Source organism: Bremia lactucae, linkage group LG9 (genome assembly GCF_004359215.1).
Source record: "Bremia lactucae strain SF5 linkage group LG9, whole genome shotgun sequence".
Classification (NCBI taxonomy): Eukaryota; Oomycota; class Peronosporomycetes; order Peronosporales; family Peronosporaceae; genus Bremia; species Bremia lactucae.
In genome coordinates, this window is record NC_090618.1 from 1,155,583 (window position 1) to 1,173,181 (window position 17,599).

At 45.6% G+C, this 17,599-nt stretch overlaps 1 protein-coding gene across 1 annotated transcript; it reads right to left on the minus strand.

The window, feature by feature from the left end:
• Positions 1-761: 761 nt before the first annotated feature.
• CCR75_008784 (uncharacterized protein) lies at positions 762-2,042 on the minus strand (the record flags this gene model as incomplete). The annotated part of the gene is made up of 1 exon (XM_067966833.1): positions 762-2,042. One exon carries the CDS (start codon positions 2,040-2,042, stop codon positions 762-764), a length of 1,281 nt encoding a protein of 426 aa, XP_067814258.1.
• Positions 2,043-17,599: the final 15,557 nt, after the last annotated feature.

A 17,599-nucleotide genomic window follows, 5' to 3' on the forward strand; every position in this document is an offset into this window, starting at 1 on the left:
CACAAATAAATAAATGTCAATTCTATTATTATTCCCCTTTTAATTAAAATGGAAATATCAAATACTGCCCCAAAAACGGAGGCCTTACCACTTGGCTATACTTCAAAATTATATGCTTAGAAAGATTCGAACTTTCATTTCATAGATCCGCAATCTAATACTCTATCAAATTAAGCTATAAGCATAATCAAAATTTAACTAGCACCGTTTTCAATCAATTAAAGGGCAAGGTCCCATTTTACTAATTCGTTTTTTTTAAATAGCGACGTTGAGACAAGTAGTGACTTTTTTGAAATAAGAAACGGCCGTTCTCAATGAGAAGGTAGTGACTTGTTTGAAATAAGAATCGGCTCATCTCAGTTGTTTTTTATTAGCGGCATTTAGAAAAATAGTTGCTTGTTTGTAATACCTAGGCTTGGTAGTCTATTAAACTACCAACTACCGTAACCTATCTTCCGCAAACTCATCTTTTAACGTTAAAAAACTTTAATATATTTATCCAGTATTTTTATAAAATAATTATCCTGAATTAAAAGCCTTTTTGCAGATGTACGGAGACAGCTGCGATATGCATAAACAACATAAAGATACTATTTCCGATTTATAATAATAAAAGCTAAAAATTTGTATTTCGAAGGAAAAAGTCGTGTTATCTCGAAGGCCAAGAAGTCTCAATCTACTACATTTAAAGTCCAACAACAGCCGTTCATGTTGCAGGACCGCGCTTTATTTTAAATAATAACAAGTGCCAATGAAGTGGCTTAAAAAGCTTCAGCATCCAGAAGACTGCGATGAAAAAATTCCATTTTATCGTTCAGGTCAACATCATCCCAAAAGTCTGGGAAATCATATGATTCTTCGACCCAACCATTTTTCACTGCCAAAATGCGTGCCATGCTTGCCTGAATGTATAAACATCGATTAAATGGTCGCTCGAGGCCAATAAATGCCAAAGCGGTTCCATCCACGTCACCAAATGTTGTGTTTACATCAAACTCGCATGGTTCTTGCGTCAACGATATGCTCTCATGGAGCTCTGTTATCTGTATCTCATCAAACACTTTTTTGTTTCTACTGTTTTCGATAACCATATCAATAAGACGCGTGTTCCGGACATTTGGGTCAAAAAGCTTCAAACGGAAGGCGCCAGTATTATCACGAACAAAGCTGATATGGAAATGGTCGTACGCATACTTTAATGGCTTGAAAAGCAACATACCATTCTTCACGTCATCAATATCCGAAATCTTCAGAAACCTATCCGCCAGATCTTCGTTGCTGCGCCGAAACAAATGTGACGCAATCACGAGGGACTTTGGAAACGCGACGTCGAGAAGCATACATCGAACCCAGGTTCTCTTCCGCTGATAGCATTTATAATACTTGCACAGGTTGTGCTTAAAGTAGTTATTCCCAATTGTCTTCGTCGTTGGCGCCGCCGTAAGAATACGTGGGGCCAATTTTTGAGCAACTTCCATCACTAGGTCGTTTTCTTGCTCCGGAACGACGACTAGCACATGAATTTGGCGAGCTGAGGGACGTTCCATTCCAATCAGCACATCCTCAACCAGATCAGATCCCCGTAGCTTTTTGTCTTGACTCGTGAGCGCTTCGACAAGAGCAGTCGTCTCGCCTTCCATCAGCTTCTCCATGTCTTCTGAGCGAGAAGAAAACCACTTGTTGTCCGCTGTCTTCGCCAGGAAAAGCTGCAGCTTGTCGGCTTCGCCTTTGATCGTGTTAAACTTCTCCTCCTTGATCTTGTCCTTCAAGTGGCCTACAAACTTACTGTCATCGATGTTTACGGAGAACGCGTCTCCAGTCACGCCAACGATGACACACAGAAGAGTTACCATCTCTCCTTTTCGCGGCAGATTCTGGAATGAGGGATAATGGGAAGAGCTGAAGAGGTACGGATAGATTCTGACCAACGATATAATGGCTAGTAATCTACAACGTGATTGACTCAATTTATGCAAGGCGTAAGCAACAAGTTCTGACAGATGACCAAGATCTTTTATTGATCCTAATAATAGTCCAATCATAACGAAGTCAGCGTCAACAACATATCTCGCAAGGATTGGCGTTCTTCGAGCTCGAACATGCGATCACGACAGAGCATTGCGTCCTTATTGACTCGCAACACCTTTTTAATTAAAAGACTTTGAAAGAATGCGCACGCCTGCCGTTGTGCTATATGAACTTGAATTGACCTGCCATCAACAATGTTTGTTTGAACTTCAGTACATACTAATAAATGCCCTATGCTGATAATATGGAAGCGGCTCATTGCAAGATTCCACGCGACTTACCTTAACTTTTTATTTAATATAGCCGTGGCAACAAATAGATTGTGCATTTCTACATAGATCGACAGAGGCAAAGTTTAAATGCAACAACCACATATTTGCGATAGGCATCAAACCTTTAATGCGTTAGGCAGGCCACCCAAACCATTTTCGAGCCTGACCTAGGACTGATCGGTAGCGCTGTATTTTGCAAGGGTATACTGNGGAAATAGTATCTTCATGTTGTTTATGCATATCGCAGCTGTCTCCGTACATCTGCAAAAAGGCAGGGTGCTACATTTTTGTGGTACAGTCCATTTGTATCATTACCGGTTTCTTACTGTACTATCGAACTATACCGAAGTTCAAACTCATGAAACTTGGGCCTACAGCAAATCTTAAAGCGAGGGGCTCAAGAACTAGCTTTTAAATTATAAGCGAGGGGCTCAAGAACTAGCTTTTCGTTCATAATTGCAATACTTTTCCGACACACAATATTCTTAGCCTCTTCCTGCACAATAAGTCCTCTTCTCTCCTTAAGCGCTATTACCCCGTTCTTTCCGAGGTAGCTTGCTCTTTACATGTAGTTGACTGAAATCATTTGATGTCGCGAAACGAGCGAAGGAGCTCAAGCGTGGCGAGGCGATTCGGCCTTGCACCGCTGCTCTCGTTGCTGTCTCTTGGCCTCTTTGTTTGCATCAATGACCTCCAAAAGTGTCTGCTTGCGCGAAGAATTGATAATATTCGTTTCTCTCACAAACCGGGGAATCATGCCTTCGCTCACGCCTGAGCTTTCCAGCAACTGCACGCGCTCTTTTGGCGTAAAGCGGTGCACGCCTTCGACGCATTCAGCCATCTCCCCGACTTTCGTGGTCTACGTGAACTCGAGTTTTTCGCTTAGACCAATGGAGGGACCGCCCTTTTCAGGCACGGAGCTTCTTCCTAATCCAATTCCGAATTCATGAATCGTGATCGTAGACCAGCGAAGGATCTTTTTCGTTTTCCTCATTGAAACGTGCTCGTCAAGGACTAACGGACTTCTTCGGCGCTTCCTACACCGTTCAGATGAAGCCAAGGAGATGCGCTTAGGAGCTTTGGAGTTCCTTTCAAATTGCTCGTTGAGAGTGCTTTCCTTCTTGTCTATTACTATAAATGCATTGCTTTGTATCATGCCTGTAAAGAAGCAATTGCGCGTTGCGAGGTGAGGTCTGTTCTGTTCAGTTCGCTTTCGAGCTCGGTGGCTGTTGGAATGATTTGTTAAGCGGCGGACGGGACCCGTCTATGCACACGCCTTTGAGGTCTCGTCCGCCCTTTGCAGTACACCGAAACGATTGTGAAGAATAAAGGGCTTTCAAGGACACTGGGTTGAGCAAGCTTGCTTGGCTTGCTACGTAGTTTAAGTTATTGGACTAGAACATGCAACGTCTTGGCAACAGACTTGCCAAGAAGCCCATAAATGTCCCAATTACAGAGCGCATATTATTAGACCAAGCCTAAACGGAAAATACGGCACCTTCCACGCGACTTGCGGAATACTAGCGTTTGTAAGTGGACGAGAGTGTGTGTCACAGCTGCCCAATTTTAAGTCATCTTCAAGCGTCGTCCTTACTATGTGCTAATCACATGGTTTTACAGCAAAGTATGTCATGCGCGACCTCAGCTTAGCGTACGTGCCATTTTGTTTCTCAATAATTTCCTGTCATTTTCTTCCCTTCGTTCGCTTGATAGATGTCTACAGTCCAGTACGACGACGCACTATTGATAGTCGTGTCAAAGGTTGTGAGTGCGGCGGCCACGAGTGAAGTCAAGACGAAACCTTTGTATCCATTTGGAAGCACCTTGCTGATCACAATGGGTACCACTCGCTCTGGATCAATGGCTACACCAACGTGGTCAATAGAGTATTGTATACCGAGTATAGCAATGCCAGCACTAAAAGCCCACCGTAGACTTAACAAGACCATGGCGACAAATGTCTGGGACCGTACTTCTCGCTCGGATTTAGTCGCCAGGACCGATTGTAACCCCGATCCTCCAGGGCCCGCAGCTGATCGCATGATATGAAGAAACGAGTACGACGCGATAATGTAGTCAAACGAATTGTACATGGAGTATGAAGCTTCTTCTGAGACATTGAGAGACCATGGCGGTACAGCGGAGACCCAAGCAATACGTGTCGTGTTCATTTCAACAAATTGACGCTCGTTTTGCATCGATGCAACGGGCAAAAAGACGGAAAACGTCTCTGGAAGGTGGACGAGAATCCTGATATTGCGACCATTGTAAAGGAAATGAAGATAAAAAGACTTTGATATACATCCGTGTATACGACCGTGGTATATCCGGATGCAATGGTGTATAGCATGGCAACAACCATCAACAAAGCGGCCGCCCAAAACTCAGATGGCAAATATCCCCACCCCATCCTCCTGTAGCTTTAAGCAAACAGAACGGGCGATTTCACAAATTCCGTGAAAAATTTGCCTGTAATATTTGCAATACTCCATTAAGTTGACGTTTCGTCTAAGTAGCCATTTATCCTTCACATACTTCCACCCACGGCAAAATACGTCGTTGCCAAAATGCCACTTGTAAGTGAAATGATGGCAATAATTGTGCGCAGTATCACCGCACCAACGCAAGAACCAACGCGAAACTTGATCCTGCACCATATTGAAGAATTACAATAATTGTTGCGTGCTCGTTTAAAGAATGAATAGACTTACGAGATTGTTTTATTAAAACCGTATTTTGGGGGTACGCCGAAAAAGCATGCGACGTGTTTATTCATGGTGTTTGTAAGTGGACGTATACGATGTCAGCACATGTATATGTGTATAGACCACGACCGTATTGTGACTCTTTGGGTGAAGACAAACTTTTTTAGCATGCAGCAAGCACGAAGAGATCACTCATCGCTCTATCTAAACCTACAATGACTATCTCTCAAAGGTTTAATGGACGCGCTTCACGAGGAAGACGACAGATGCGATAGACACGAACGAAAGCTTCTGCAAGATTTTCGATTGGCCCACATCGTGTACGTAAAACCATGGCAGCGCTACAAGCTAGCGAAATTATCCGCTTTCGCTTGTCTCGATAGCAACGTGCCGATGCCATCGCATGGTGGACACACGAGCTCCTAAAGGGGATGCCACAGCGTCCTCGACTCGTTCTTGCAATTACGAAGCTCCTATCGGCATAAATTGTGGCAATCTGCAACAATAATAAATGCTCCTCCCAACTTCGATGCTTTAATTTCTTATAGACAACCGAGTATTATGTTAAATTTATTGTGCACTGTGCATCTAAATTACACCAAAGGCTGAAGGCGCTCCTTCGAATATTAATGACAAGTGTGAGAGCAAATGCACGTCACGCTGTGCTCTATGCGCTTTTATTAGTTACAGAAAAGCCAGCATTTCACGTTGATTCGTCCACGTCGGATGCAGCAATTCTACCGGTTGCCATAAAAATTAACTGACAACGTTAATTCACGACGCGTGAGCGTGTGTTAATAAGGAAAATCAGTAATTAGGAGGGATTAGTTATTGTCTGAATGTGTTTGCACCTCTGGTTGGACTTGTTGCCGCCGATGTCGCGATCCTGACGTCTTCTTTGCATCCGCTATCGACTGAGCTCTTTTCGTTAGCGAACAAAGTTTGCGAACTTGCTCGAGAAGCGGGTGAGTTTACAGCAAAGACGATGGAATGCAAACTTTTGGGATTGGAGCGCTGGATTTGCTGGCTGGAAATCAAGTGAATGACTTGACCACAGAAGGTGCTGAACCAGTAAAAGACTTGCTGTAGTTTAACAACGGATTCGGCTGCCTGCTTTTCTTGGCGAAGACAGCGGACAACAAGTGGCTTTCTACTCGCTCAGAAGACGTGAAGAAGCTAATCGAAGGCGAGACGACTGCTCTTGTCGAAGCGCTCACGAGTCAAGACAAAAAGCTACGGGGATCTGATCCGCTGGAGGACGTGCTGATTGGAATGGAACGTCCCTCAGCTCACCAGATTCATGTGCTAGTCGTCGATCCGGAGCAAGAAAACGTTATTGTGGTAAAACTTGCTCAAAAATTTGTGCCACGTATGCTTACGACGGCGCCAACGACGAAGACAACGAGGAATGAATACTTTAAGCACAACCTGTGCACGTATTATAAATGCTATCAGCGGAAGCGGACCTGGGTTCGATGCATGCTTCTTGACGTCGCTTTTCCAAAGTCCCTCGTGATAGCGTCACATTTGTTTCGGCGCAGCAACGAAGATGCGGCGGATGTCCTGAAGATATCGGATATTGATGACGTGAAGAATGGTATGTTGCTGTTCAAGCCGTGAGGCAAGAAATCCCTGGCTCTCTAGACAAACGGTGCAACTTATAGCATGCACAGACTACGGTCCGTTATATATGGTTATCGACAACAGTAGAAACAAAAAAGTGCTTGATGCGACACAGATAACAGAACTATATGAGAACATATCGTTGACGCAAGAACCATGCGAGTTTGATGTAAACACACCATTTGGTGACGTGGATGGAACCGCTTTGGCATTTATTGGCCTCGAGCGACCTTTTAATCGATGTTTGAACCTTCAGGCAAGAGTGGCACGCATCTTGGCATTGAAAAATGGTTGGGTCGAAGAATCGTATGATTTCCCAGACTTTTGGTCCGATGTTGACCTGAACAATATAATGGATTTTATTCAAGGCAGTCTTCTGGAGGCCGAAAATGTATAAGTCCACTTGTCTTTGTTGAAATTTAGCGCGATCTTGTAACAAGAACGGCTGTTGTTGGACTTTAAATGTAGTAAATTGAGGCCTTCAAAATAACACTTCTTTCCATCGAAATACAAAATTCTAGCTTTTCTTGACACCTTTTTTTTTTTCGCGCTGTGTCGACTCGGACGTTAAAAAACAAAGAAGGTATTTCATGTTCTTGTTATAAATATAATTCCTGCTTTTGCGTAACAAAATGAAAGTAATCAAGAGAGCATCAATTAGATTGTATACAGAAGACTAATGCTTCCAGATTTTATATTCTTGACGAATGTTTCGCGTTTCGGGAAACCTATGGTATTAAATAATCAACAGTTGCACCGATTACTGTAGAGCTTCGTACGCTGTGGCATCCCCTTTAGGAGCTCGTATGTCGACCATGCGATGGCATCGGCACGTTGCTTTCGAGAAAGGCGAAAGCGGATAATTTCGCCAGCTTGTAGCGCTGCCGTGGTTACGTACACGATGTGGGCCAATCGAAAATCTTGCAGAAGCTTTCGTTCGTGTCTATCGCATATGTCGTCTTCCTCGTAAAACGCGTCCATTAAACCTTTGAATGACAGTCATTGTCGGTTTAGATAGAGCGATGAGTGGTTTCTTCGTGCTTAATGCATGCTGAAACGTTTGTCTTCACCCAAAGTCACAATACGGTCGTTGCCAATACACATATACATGTACTGACATGGTATAAGTCCACTTACAAACACCATGATTAAACACGTCGCATGCTTTTTCGGCGTACCCCCAAAATACGGTTCTTACAAAACAATCTCGTAAGATTATTCATTCCTTAAACGAGCACGCAACAATTATCGTAAGTACTGTACGAAGATTTTAACCCGTGACTATCGATGATCTGATTACTTGTCATAGCTTCTGAGAACAAAAAAGCGGCAACAAAATTTAAACTCGTGCCTGCGAAAGTCTATAAAAGTAACAACAAAACTCCATTCATCTAAAAAGGTATAGTCGTCATGGGCCTCGTCGTGGAGCTTTTTAGAGGTTTGAAAACAGCCAAGGGCGATGTAGGGAAGAAACGCTTAGAAGAAGGTAAAATGAAAAGTGAATTATCATCTAGCTAGGTCCTTAGTTCGTCTTGTCGTACTACTTTAAGTCTAGTAACACAACGATGAGTCGATCCCATCGTTACACACAATCATGTAGTGTCGTCCGTGCCCTATGGACATTAGTATCAGTAACCAACATGCTTACCAATACTCCCCCTCGACTAGAAGTCTCTGATCTTCGCTTTGTCCAGCAGTGACTCGAACTTCTTCGTCGAAATCGGTTTGGTCAGAAAATCAGCCAGCTGTGACTTGGTTTCAGTATACTGCAGCTCAATAATCTTGTCCTTCACTTGTTCACGCACAAAATGGTACCTGATGTCGATGTGCTTCGCTCGACTTTGATAGCCGTCGTTCTTAGCGATAGCGATTGCACTCTGGTTGTCTTCATGAATCGTAACCGCGTAATTAATCTGCACTTGCATCTCCTTGAGTAGACTTCTTGTCCACAATACCTCCTGTACACATAACGAAAGAGCCATATACTCTGCTTCTGCCGTGCTTAGCGCCACGCTCTGCTGCATCTTCGACTTAAAAATCACAGGTGCGCCATTAATCATCACTAAAACTCCTGAAGTCGATCTGCGATTGCACTTGTTACTTGCCCAGTCCGCATCCGTGTACGCACTCAGCTGAAGATCGCCAGAAACTCCTTCGTAGCAAATACCTTTGCTCTTCGTTGTCTTCAGGTACCGCAAAACTCGAATCGCAGCATTCCAATGCTCTTCGTGCGAAAATTCAAATGGCGACTTAGTTGACATACTGCATACGCAATATCTGGTCTTGTTCCTGTTGCCACATACAACAGCGACCCCACTAACGACCGATACGGTCGATTCTTCATTCTTGTGTCAATTTTGTCCATCTTGATCATCGCTTGACCTTCAACACTTGGATTTGACACTGTTTTCGCATCAACTTGATTGAACTTCTCGACCATTCTTGTTATACACGATCCTTGGCTGATGTTCAGTCTTCGTTTTTCACGCAGGTACTTGACTTCGATTCCGAGAACGTATCGAACGCTACCAAGTATCTTCATCTGGAAACGACTTGATAGTTGCTCTGCCACATCATCCATAGCACCTGTAGAATCAGCTCCAATTTGAAGATCGTCCACATATAATGCAGCGAAAATCCACGAGCCCTTGGTCTCTTTGACGAAAATGCATGAGTCTGCCGCGCATGAGGTGAACCCCATATCTACAAAAACGCACGAAATTGTCTTGTACCATGTTGCTGCCGCTTGTTTTAGCCCATACAGGCTGCGATTCAACTTGAACACTTGGTCACGTCCTGCACTAACTCCTAGAGGAGGGTATACGTATACCTCTTCTTCCAAAATGCCATATAGGAATGCAGTGTCGACATCATATTGATGGATAAGCATTCCCTTTTGGCAACACACCGCCAAAAATACTCGAATTGAGTTGAGGTTCGCCACCGGTGAATATGTCTCCATGTAATCAATTCCATACGTCTGCCTGTAGCCAAGTGCTAAGAGACGTGCCTTGTATCGTTCAATTTCACCATGTTCGTTCCGTTTAATCGCAAAACCCCACTTGGTTCCGATCACCTTCTGCCTTGGCCGCTGCGTTTGTATCGTCCAGGTGTTCTTATCTTGTAGTGCCTTAAGCTCAGCTTGTATGGCCTTGTTCCAATCATCGCGATGAGGTGACCTAAGAGCCTCTTCATATGTCACTGGGGTCTCGAATGCTGAACAAGCTTGTTCGTACCCAATACGCAGTCTCTTCATGCCTCTTTCTTGACACTCATCTGCTCCGTGATTAAAGTCTCCACCTGTACCACTTACAGGTACTAGCGCTTAAGATTGTCCATTTGGAACCGATTCAAATGGAACAATCGCTGTGTTTTCGGGACGTCGAAAGCTTGTCCGTCGACTTGGTCGTATCACCATCTGCCCTTGCCTTGACACTACTTCAGCTGCTTCTCGATCTTCTTCAATCATTGTCACATCATCAATCTCAAACATGGGGTCCTCAACATTATTTCCCATGTGTCCATGCATCTCGTTGTTGCATCCAGATGGTAACACCATCGTTGTCGTACATCCATCTTGTACGTTACTCTCTTCTTGTGGATCTGGACTGTTATCCACGTCCATGTCAACGTCTTCCGTTTCTTGAAAATTCTCTTGATTTATAGAGACAACGTCTACATCATGAGCAGCACGAATCTCTCGGTCACTTGATCTGCTGTACTGTTGTACGTACTGAAGTGGTGGTCTTTCATCGAAAGTAGCCGATCTCGTGTGCGTCACTCTCTTGGCATCTTCATCCCATACTCGAAACCCCTTGACTTGGTCAGAGTACCCTAGGAAAATGCATCGAATTGCTTTCTTTGTCATCTTGGTCCTCTTCGACTTGTCAACATGTGCATATCCCCTTCATCCAAATACACACATCTCAGAGAGGTCAGGTTTCTTTCCGAAAATAAACTCGTATGGAGTTGTTGTCGGGTGACTGGCACACGGAACTCGGTTTGTCACATAGACAGATGTGTTCATTGCCTCAGCCCACCAAATCTTGTCCACTTGCATATGACTGATCATTCCCCTGGCTCGCTCTGTCAGTGTCCGGTTCATGCGTTCGGCCAGCCCATTCTGTTGTGGTGAATATGGTACCGTCGTTTGGTGAATGATACCAAATTTTCGACACATACCAGAGAAACGTCTGTTGACGTATTCCGTTCCGTTGTCCGTCCTGATACACTTGATCTTCTTGGACAGTTGGTTCTCCATAAGTGCCTTGTACTCAATGAAGCGATCTGCCACTTCCGACTTGATTTCGATATAGTATGCGACTACATATCTTTTAAAATCATCGATGAATGTCACCACGAATCTTGATCCTCCTTGAGACTTCGTTTCCATAGGTCCCATCACATCACTGTGGACCAACTCCAACAGTTTCTTCGTTTTCACGTGTCCGTAGGGTGTTTTTGGAAACGTCTTGACGGTAGCTTTGCCCATGATACACCCTTCACAGATCTCGAAATCTTCTTCACCGCCTTGTTTCTTCTTGATCTTCAGTCCATCGACGCAACTTGCCAAGCCCTGAATCATTTTACTTGGAAGATGACCTAATCTTGCATGCCACATCTGTAGATCAGCCGCTCTTGATTCGCCACTTGATGTATGCTCTTGATTGGTTTCTTCGCATATGAGAGCTGACTCAACCGGGCTGCAATCTAAGACGTACATCTTGTTCTGTCGTGGTACTTCAGCAATTACTTCCGCGTTGCTTCTGATTTCACAGCTCATATCTGAGAAGATCACTTGAAGACCTTTTCTTGACAGTGCCGATATAGACAATAGCCTTCGGTCTAATCCCGGCACCCATAGTGTCTCTTCGATCCGGATCACTTCTCCACTCTTGAGTTTCACGCGCACTGTTCCAACACCTTTTGCCTCCACTTCGCTTCCGTCTGCAATGGTTATCATGATCGGGTCCCTCAGTGAGTCTATACTCAAGAACTCATCTCTGTAGGGACACATGTTGCTGCTTGCCCCACTGTCCAATAACCATCCAGCTGACGTCTTAATTGAAGCCGTGAATGCTCTTTCTTCTCCAGATCGCTCGGTCTCCACTTGTACCGCCTTGCAATCTTGACGCTTGTGCCCATATTTGTTACATCGGTAACATCTCCCCGAGAACTTTTCGCCTCTTGAACTTGGTCTCCCTTCATGTCGGCGCGTTCCTTTCTTGTACCTTGAAAAATGCGTACTCTAGTGCGACTTCTTGGTGCTCTGACCTGGCCATTCCATCGTACTCTCGTCTCAGCATTTCCTTGGCATGAAATAGTGTCATGCCGGGCATGTTCTCAATTATCTTGACGATGGAGTCATAGTCTCTCGTTAGACTACCCAATAAAATGACCAAATGTTCCTCCGGTAGGATTTCTTGCCCGACAGCTTGCATAGTCATGCACAGCTCGTCAAATCTCAGGAAGTGGTCCATGATGCTTCCTCCCTTGGCCAACTTGAACTCATGTAGTTGCCTTCTAAGCTGCACACGGTTGTGCATGCTTTGTCGCAGGAAGAAATTCTTCAGTATGTCCCACGCTTCGGCCGTCGTCTTAGCCGTGCGAACCATGGACTGAAGATTTGTGCTGATCATTGTTGACACAATCGCGAAGGCCTTCATGTCATTGACTTTCCAAGTCGACGCGGTTGCATCTCCTTCTTCTGGGGCCTTCATAGCGTCCAGATGCTCTAGCAATCCCTTCTTTGCCAACTGCATCCTCGCTTTGAACTCCCACACGAAGTAGTTATCTTCGCGGAGTATGTCGCCCGCGTCAGGCGTAGTTGGGCTCATAACCTTTAGAGGTTTGAAAACAGCCAAGGGCGATGTAGGGAAGAAACGCTTAGAAGAAGGTAAAATGAAAAGTGAATTATCATCTAGCTAGGTCCTTAGTTCGTCTTGTCGTACTACTCTAAGTCTAGTAACACAACGATGAGTCGATCCCATCGTTACACACAATCATGTAGTGTCGTCCGTGCCCTATGGACATTAGTACCAGTAACCAACATGCTTACCAATAAGCTTGGACTGCTCGATTTGTCAGGCCTGCGATGGTAAAGATCGCAAGTGGCATTTTGGCAACGACGTATTTTGCCGTGGGTGGAGGTACGTGAACGGTAAATGGCTACTTAGACGAAACGTCAACTTTATGGATAATTGCAAATATTACAGGTAAATTTTTCACGGAATTTGAATAATCGCCCGAGTGGGGAAATTCGCCATCTGATTTTTGGGCGGCAGCTTTGTTGATGGTTGTTGCCATGCTATACACCATTGCATTCGGATATACCACGGTCGTATACACGGATGTATATCAAAGTCTTTTTATCTTCATTTCCTTTACAATAGTCGCAATATCAGGATTCCTGGTCCACCTTCCAGAGACGTTTTCCGTCTTTTTGCCCGTTGCATCGATGCAAAACAAGCGTCAATTTGTTGAAATGAACACGACACGTATTGCTTGGGTCTCCGCTGTACCGTAATGGTCTCTCAATGTCTCAGAAGAAGCTTCGTACTCCATGTACAATTCATTTGGCTACATTATTGCGTCGTACTCGTTTCTTCAAATCATGCGATCAGCTGCGGGCCCTGGAGGATCGGGGTTACAATCGGTCCTGGCGACTAAATCCGAGCGAGAAGTACGGTGCCAGACATTTGTCGCCATGGTCTTGTTAAGTCTACGGTGGGCTTTTAGTGCTGGCATTGCTATACTCGGTATACAATACTCTATTGACCGCGTTGGTGTAGCCATTGATCCAAAGCGAGTGGTACCCATTGTGATCAGCAAGGTGCTTCCAAATGGCTACAAAGGTTTCGTCTTGGCTTCGCTCGTGTGCGCCGCACTCACAACTTTTGACACGACCATCAATAGTGCGTCGTCGTACTGGACTGTAGACATCTATCAAGCGCTTCTTCATACACAGGCTTCAAAGAGACAATTGCTGTGGCATGCTCGTATCTCGTCTCTTGTAGTCATGCTCGCAGGGCTCTCTTTGTCGTTATACGTGCAAACAATCAATCGGATCTGGGGCTTTATGACCATTGCCCTTGAAGGTGGCTACATTTGGCCCCTTTTTCTTCTCCTGGTACTGGGGTTGTTTTAATGCCAGTTTGCCGGCCCGGTGAACCCAGTTCTCAAATGATACTTCGTTTTCAGTTCTTGTTTCGTTTGGAAACAAAATGATCGGAATTTCCCCTCATGAAGGTCACCAAAGCCCCACGGGCTTGATCACGTAAACGCGTCAGATACTGGCTTCGCGTCATTACCTTCGACGTAAGGTATTGCTCCTGAAGAGCTCCGCGAGCAGCGATCCCTCCGGCGTCCTCCCTGGGTCACCATAGATTCAGATGGCCAAGCTATGACCCGCTATCTTTCTGAAACGCTCGTCCGTACTAAGCGGAGTGAACCTATATTCCCTATGAGCCTTAGCTTTCGCTATTTCGGCAGCTCGACGACGAGCTCTTTCCTCTATGAGGATTATCTGCTCTTGCTCTTCATCGAGCGGATTTATAATGATGTTGGACTCAGGGTCCCGTGTCCTGCTTAATGCAGTTAAGACATCAGCGGCACCACGTTCTGGGAAAGGATTCGGGGCTCGCCGGCATTCGTCCGGAGGAGAAGGCGTGAGCGAACGCCGCTCTTTTTCCTTTTCCTCTGATTGAGAGTGACTTTCAAAGTCCACCATTCCCTCATCGTCGAGAAAGCTGCTCAGAGTCCGTGACTCACGCTTGATTGTCATTAGACAAAGGAATGGAAAACAGAACCAAACGGTTAGCTGTTTAGGTTCCAACCTCAAAGAGGAAATGAAGCGAATGTTGTCACTCGGTGTCAACAGTCTGATGCGGGGAGGGTGTAATTGGGCACACATCGTTTGGAGAACCGTTGTTGTGGTACATTTACTTAATGAGTAAACTACCCTTTTATCTAATTTAAAAATAGTAAGTTACTTAAATCCCATTTTTTATGGGTAGTAAATGTGGTCGCCGCCAGATGTAAATCTGGCGGCCAAAATCTACTTTTTTATTAGCTACGATAAGATTCTTAGATTTAAATAATTAAATAAAGTTCGGTTCCCCTTTTGATCTTAAAGCGTTAAGTGCCTTCCTAAGGCTTGCATCGAGTAGACGTAGTGCATCGACATCCACCGATCGCGTCGCTATTGCTCAGAAAACACAAAGGCATAGCGACCGCCAGAAATACAATGCTATTCAATCTAAAACCTTCGCAAAGCCTAAGAAAAGCGTGAGGTGGGCGACCATCACAGTGCACGAGTTTGGCATTGGCTAAGGCGGCAGTGCCGTGAATAACAAAGGTGGCTCGTCCATTGGCCTTGCCCAAGTCGCGGAGTTTACGTGGACAACGCAAGTGGGAGATGGCCGAGGGCGTCGAGGGCGTCCACCGTTTTACGCCTGACCAGCGCACTCGCTTGCTTCAGGTCGCTGGGATCCCGGATGGCATCATCGAGCGCTACGCAGGGAAATAAACATCATTTTAGGCTCGCGTCATCGGTCAATGGTACGCAGGGAGACCAAGGAAGAGAGAGACAAGGAGGATCAAGAGCACTCGAGAAAGCGCGAAACCGAGGACGTTAGGCTAGAGTATCCATGCGCTGCCTGTACCGAGCGACCTCGCATGATTCCGATTAATTACGTGTAATACTCCTAGTTACGCCAGATGTCTTGACGCTTACGACGTTTGAGGTGATTCCAGAGGATAACATTCGAAGGAGCGCCTTCAGCCTTTGGTGTAATTTAGCTGCACAGTGCACAATAGATTAAACAAAATACTCAGTTGTCTATGGGACATTACAGCACCTAAGTTGGGACGAGTTCTTATTGTTGCATATTGTCTTTACTTGTGTCGATTAACAGCTTCGTGATAGAAAGAGAGAGTCGAGGACGCTATGGCACCCTCTTTAGGAGCTCGTGTGTCCACCATGCGATGGCATCGGCACGTTGCTATCGAGACAGGCGAAAGCGGATACTTTTGCCTGCTCGTAGCTGCCGTGGTTACGTACGCGATGTTGGCCACTCGGAAATCTTCCGCGAACCTTTCATTAGTGTCTGTCGCATCTGTCGTGTAGGCGGGCACGTCGTTGTGCGGCACGCTCTAACTAGGCACACACCCTAGCACTGCGAGGAAGCGATTAAACCTGCTTCTCTTGCGTGCAGTGAGGTAGTTGTGGTGGGCACGCAAGCAACCTCACCCAACACACTAATAGCTCTGGTAAAGTGTCGTCACGGGAGCGATAATCCGTCTCCTCGTGCCCACTTACCAAGTAGGAAGTAGTTTTCAGACTGATTTATATTTAATAAAATTAAATACAAATACCAATTAAAAATGATATCTCTATAAATAACATTTAATATGTATTGCGAGCGTATCTTTCTAGATACCTTCTGTAACGGATGACGCTATACATCAACCCTCCTAATATGAATGCACCCATGTGCATCACATTTACAAGAGTTTGTCACAAATGTGCACCACACACCCGAGTGTTAGGTCTAATTACTATTATTTAGTAATTGATTGTTCCCTAAGTACACCTAATGTACTTAACGGGGACTGTGTAACATTTGGGCAACTTTAGCCGTTACTCCACCTCCCTCTCTAAGAACGAGAGAGGAATTGCGAGCAGCTTTACGCGCCGCTAGTTCACTCGATCACTCTAGCGCACGTGTTTCCATATACGGCGCCCAAGATGCCACTTAAAAGGGGCCACGTTGGTGGGTCGTCTGCGAAGACGCCCACTCAACCTCGCACTAAGCGCACGCGCCGCGTTAATTTGCCGGCCTTAGTCGAAACGCCGACAGCCACTGCTGCTGTCGAGTTAACAGGGCTAAAGGATCCATTCCACCTTAACAGTGAGGATGTTGATCCGTCGCTTATTGTCGGCTACAATGAGTCGACACCGTTGCCGTCACCTCATAGTAGTGATGCGACAACGACCTCATGCGGAATGATGATGCGGCATTATTGCCCATCCAAACTTCTCTCATGGCTTACAACATGGAGACAGCATCATTTTCGAATGCTGTCCCGTCGTCTGCGCTGGAAAGCGCAGCGACTGGTAATGAGAGCGCTGCCCATAAAGACGCAGCCGCTTCTCCGTTGGGTATAACCACAACGCCTTATGCTCAGACCATAATTCATAATGGTTCTGACATAGAGGATTCGAAGCCTAAAGCTCCGCCGACGACACGTGAACGTGCTCAGTCGGTGTCACAAGCCAGTCGTTTAGAACGTGGCTATGTGACGGGTGGCATTCCAAAGATGGCCCCTCCATCTAAATGGCCTCGTTTAAACGGGCCAAGTGCGTCGCTCTTAGAGCGCGCTCTTGAAGACGCACATAATTTTAATGGCGTCTTTCAATCATGAAGGCTCAGGGAAAATCGCTTGGGCGTATTTTCCCGATCCCGGTCGTGTTGTTCAAACGAAGCGCCAGACCAATACGAGGCGGAATTCCTGCGCCGCCTTCATCCGCATTCCGATGCGATGAAACAGCGGTCGCAGCGATTTAATTTCGCCCGTTTGCGTGTGAAAGAAATCATGGGTGGTACTGTACCCCCTGTTTCTTCTCACTACGCTACTTCTGCTAGTCCATTTGAGACTAGCGAAGTGGCCTCAGCTGGTGCTCCTTTTCATAGGCAGCAACCAAGCCGGGCACATCAATACGTAGGGTATCGATCGGTTCCCAAGAGTCAAAACTCTTCGGGTAACCTTTCCATTGGACGAGGATCTGGTACCCTTGCGTCACGGAGCGGTGGGCAAGCAACCTTCCAACAAGGAAGCGTTGATTCCCACCCGCATCCATTAGTGCCGGTGGCGCCCGATAGGAGCGGCGATCTCGCCCACCTAATCGCGGCTGCCTTACCTTCGTCCGTTCAGTCGCATGCTGCTGAACGACGTATTGCGGATCTCGAG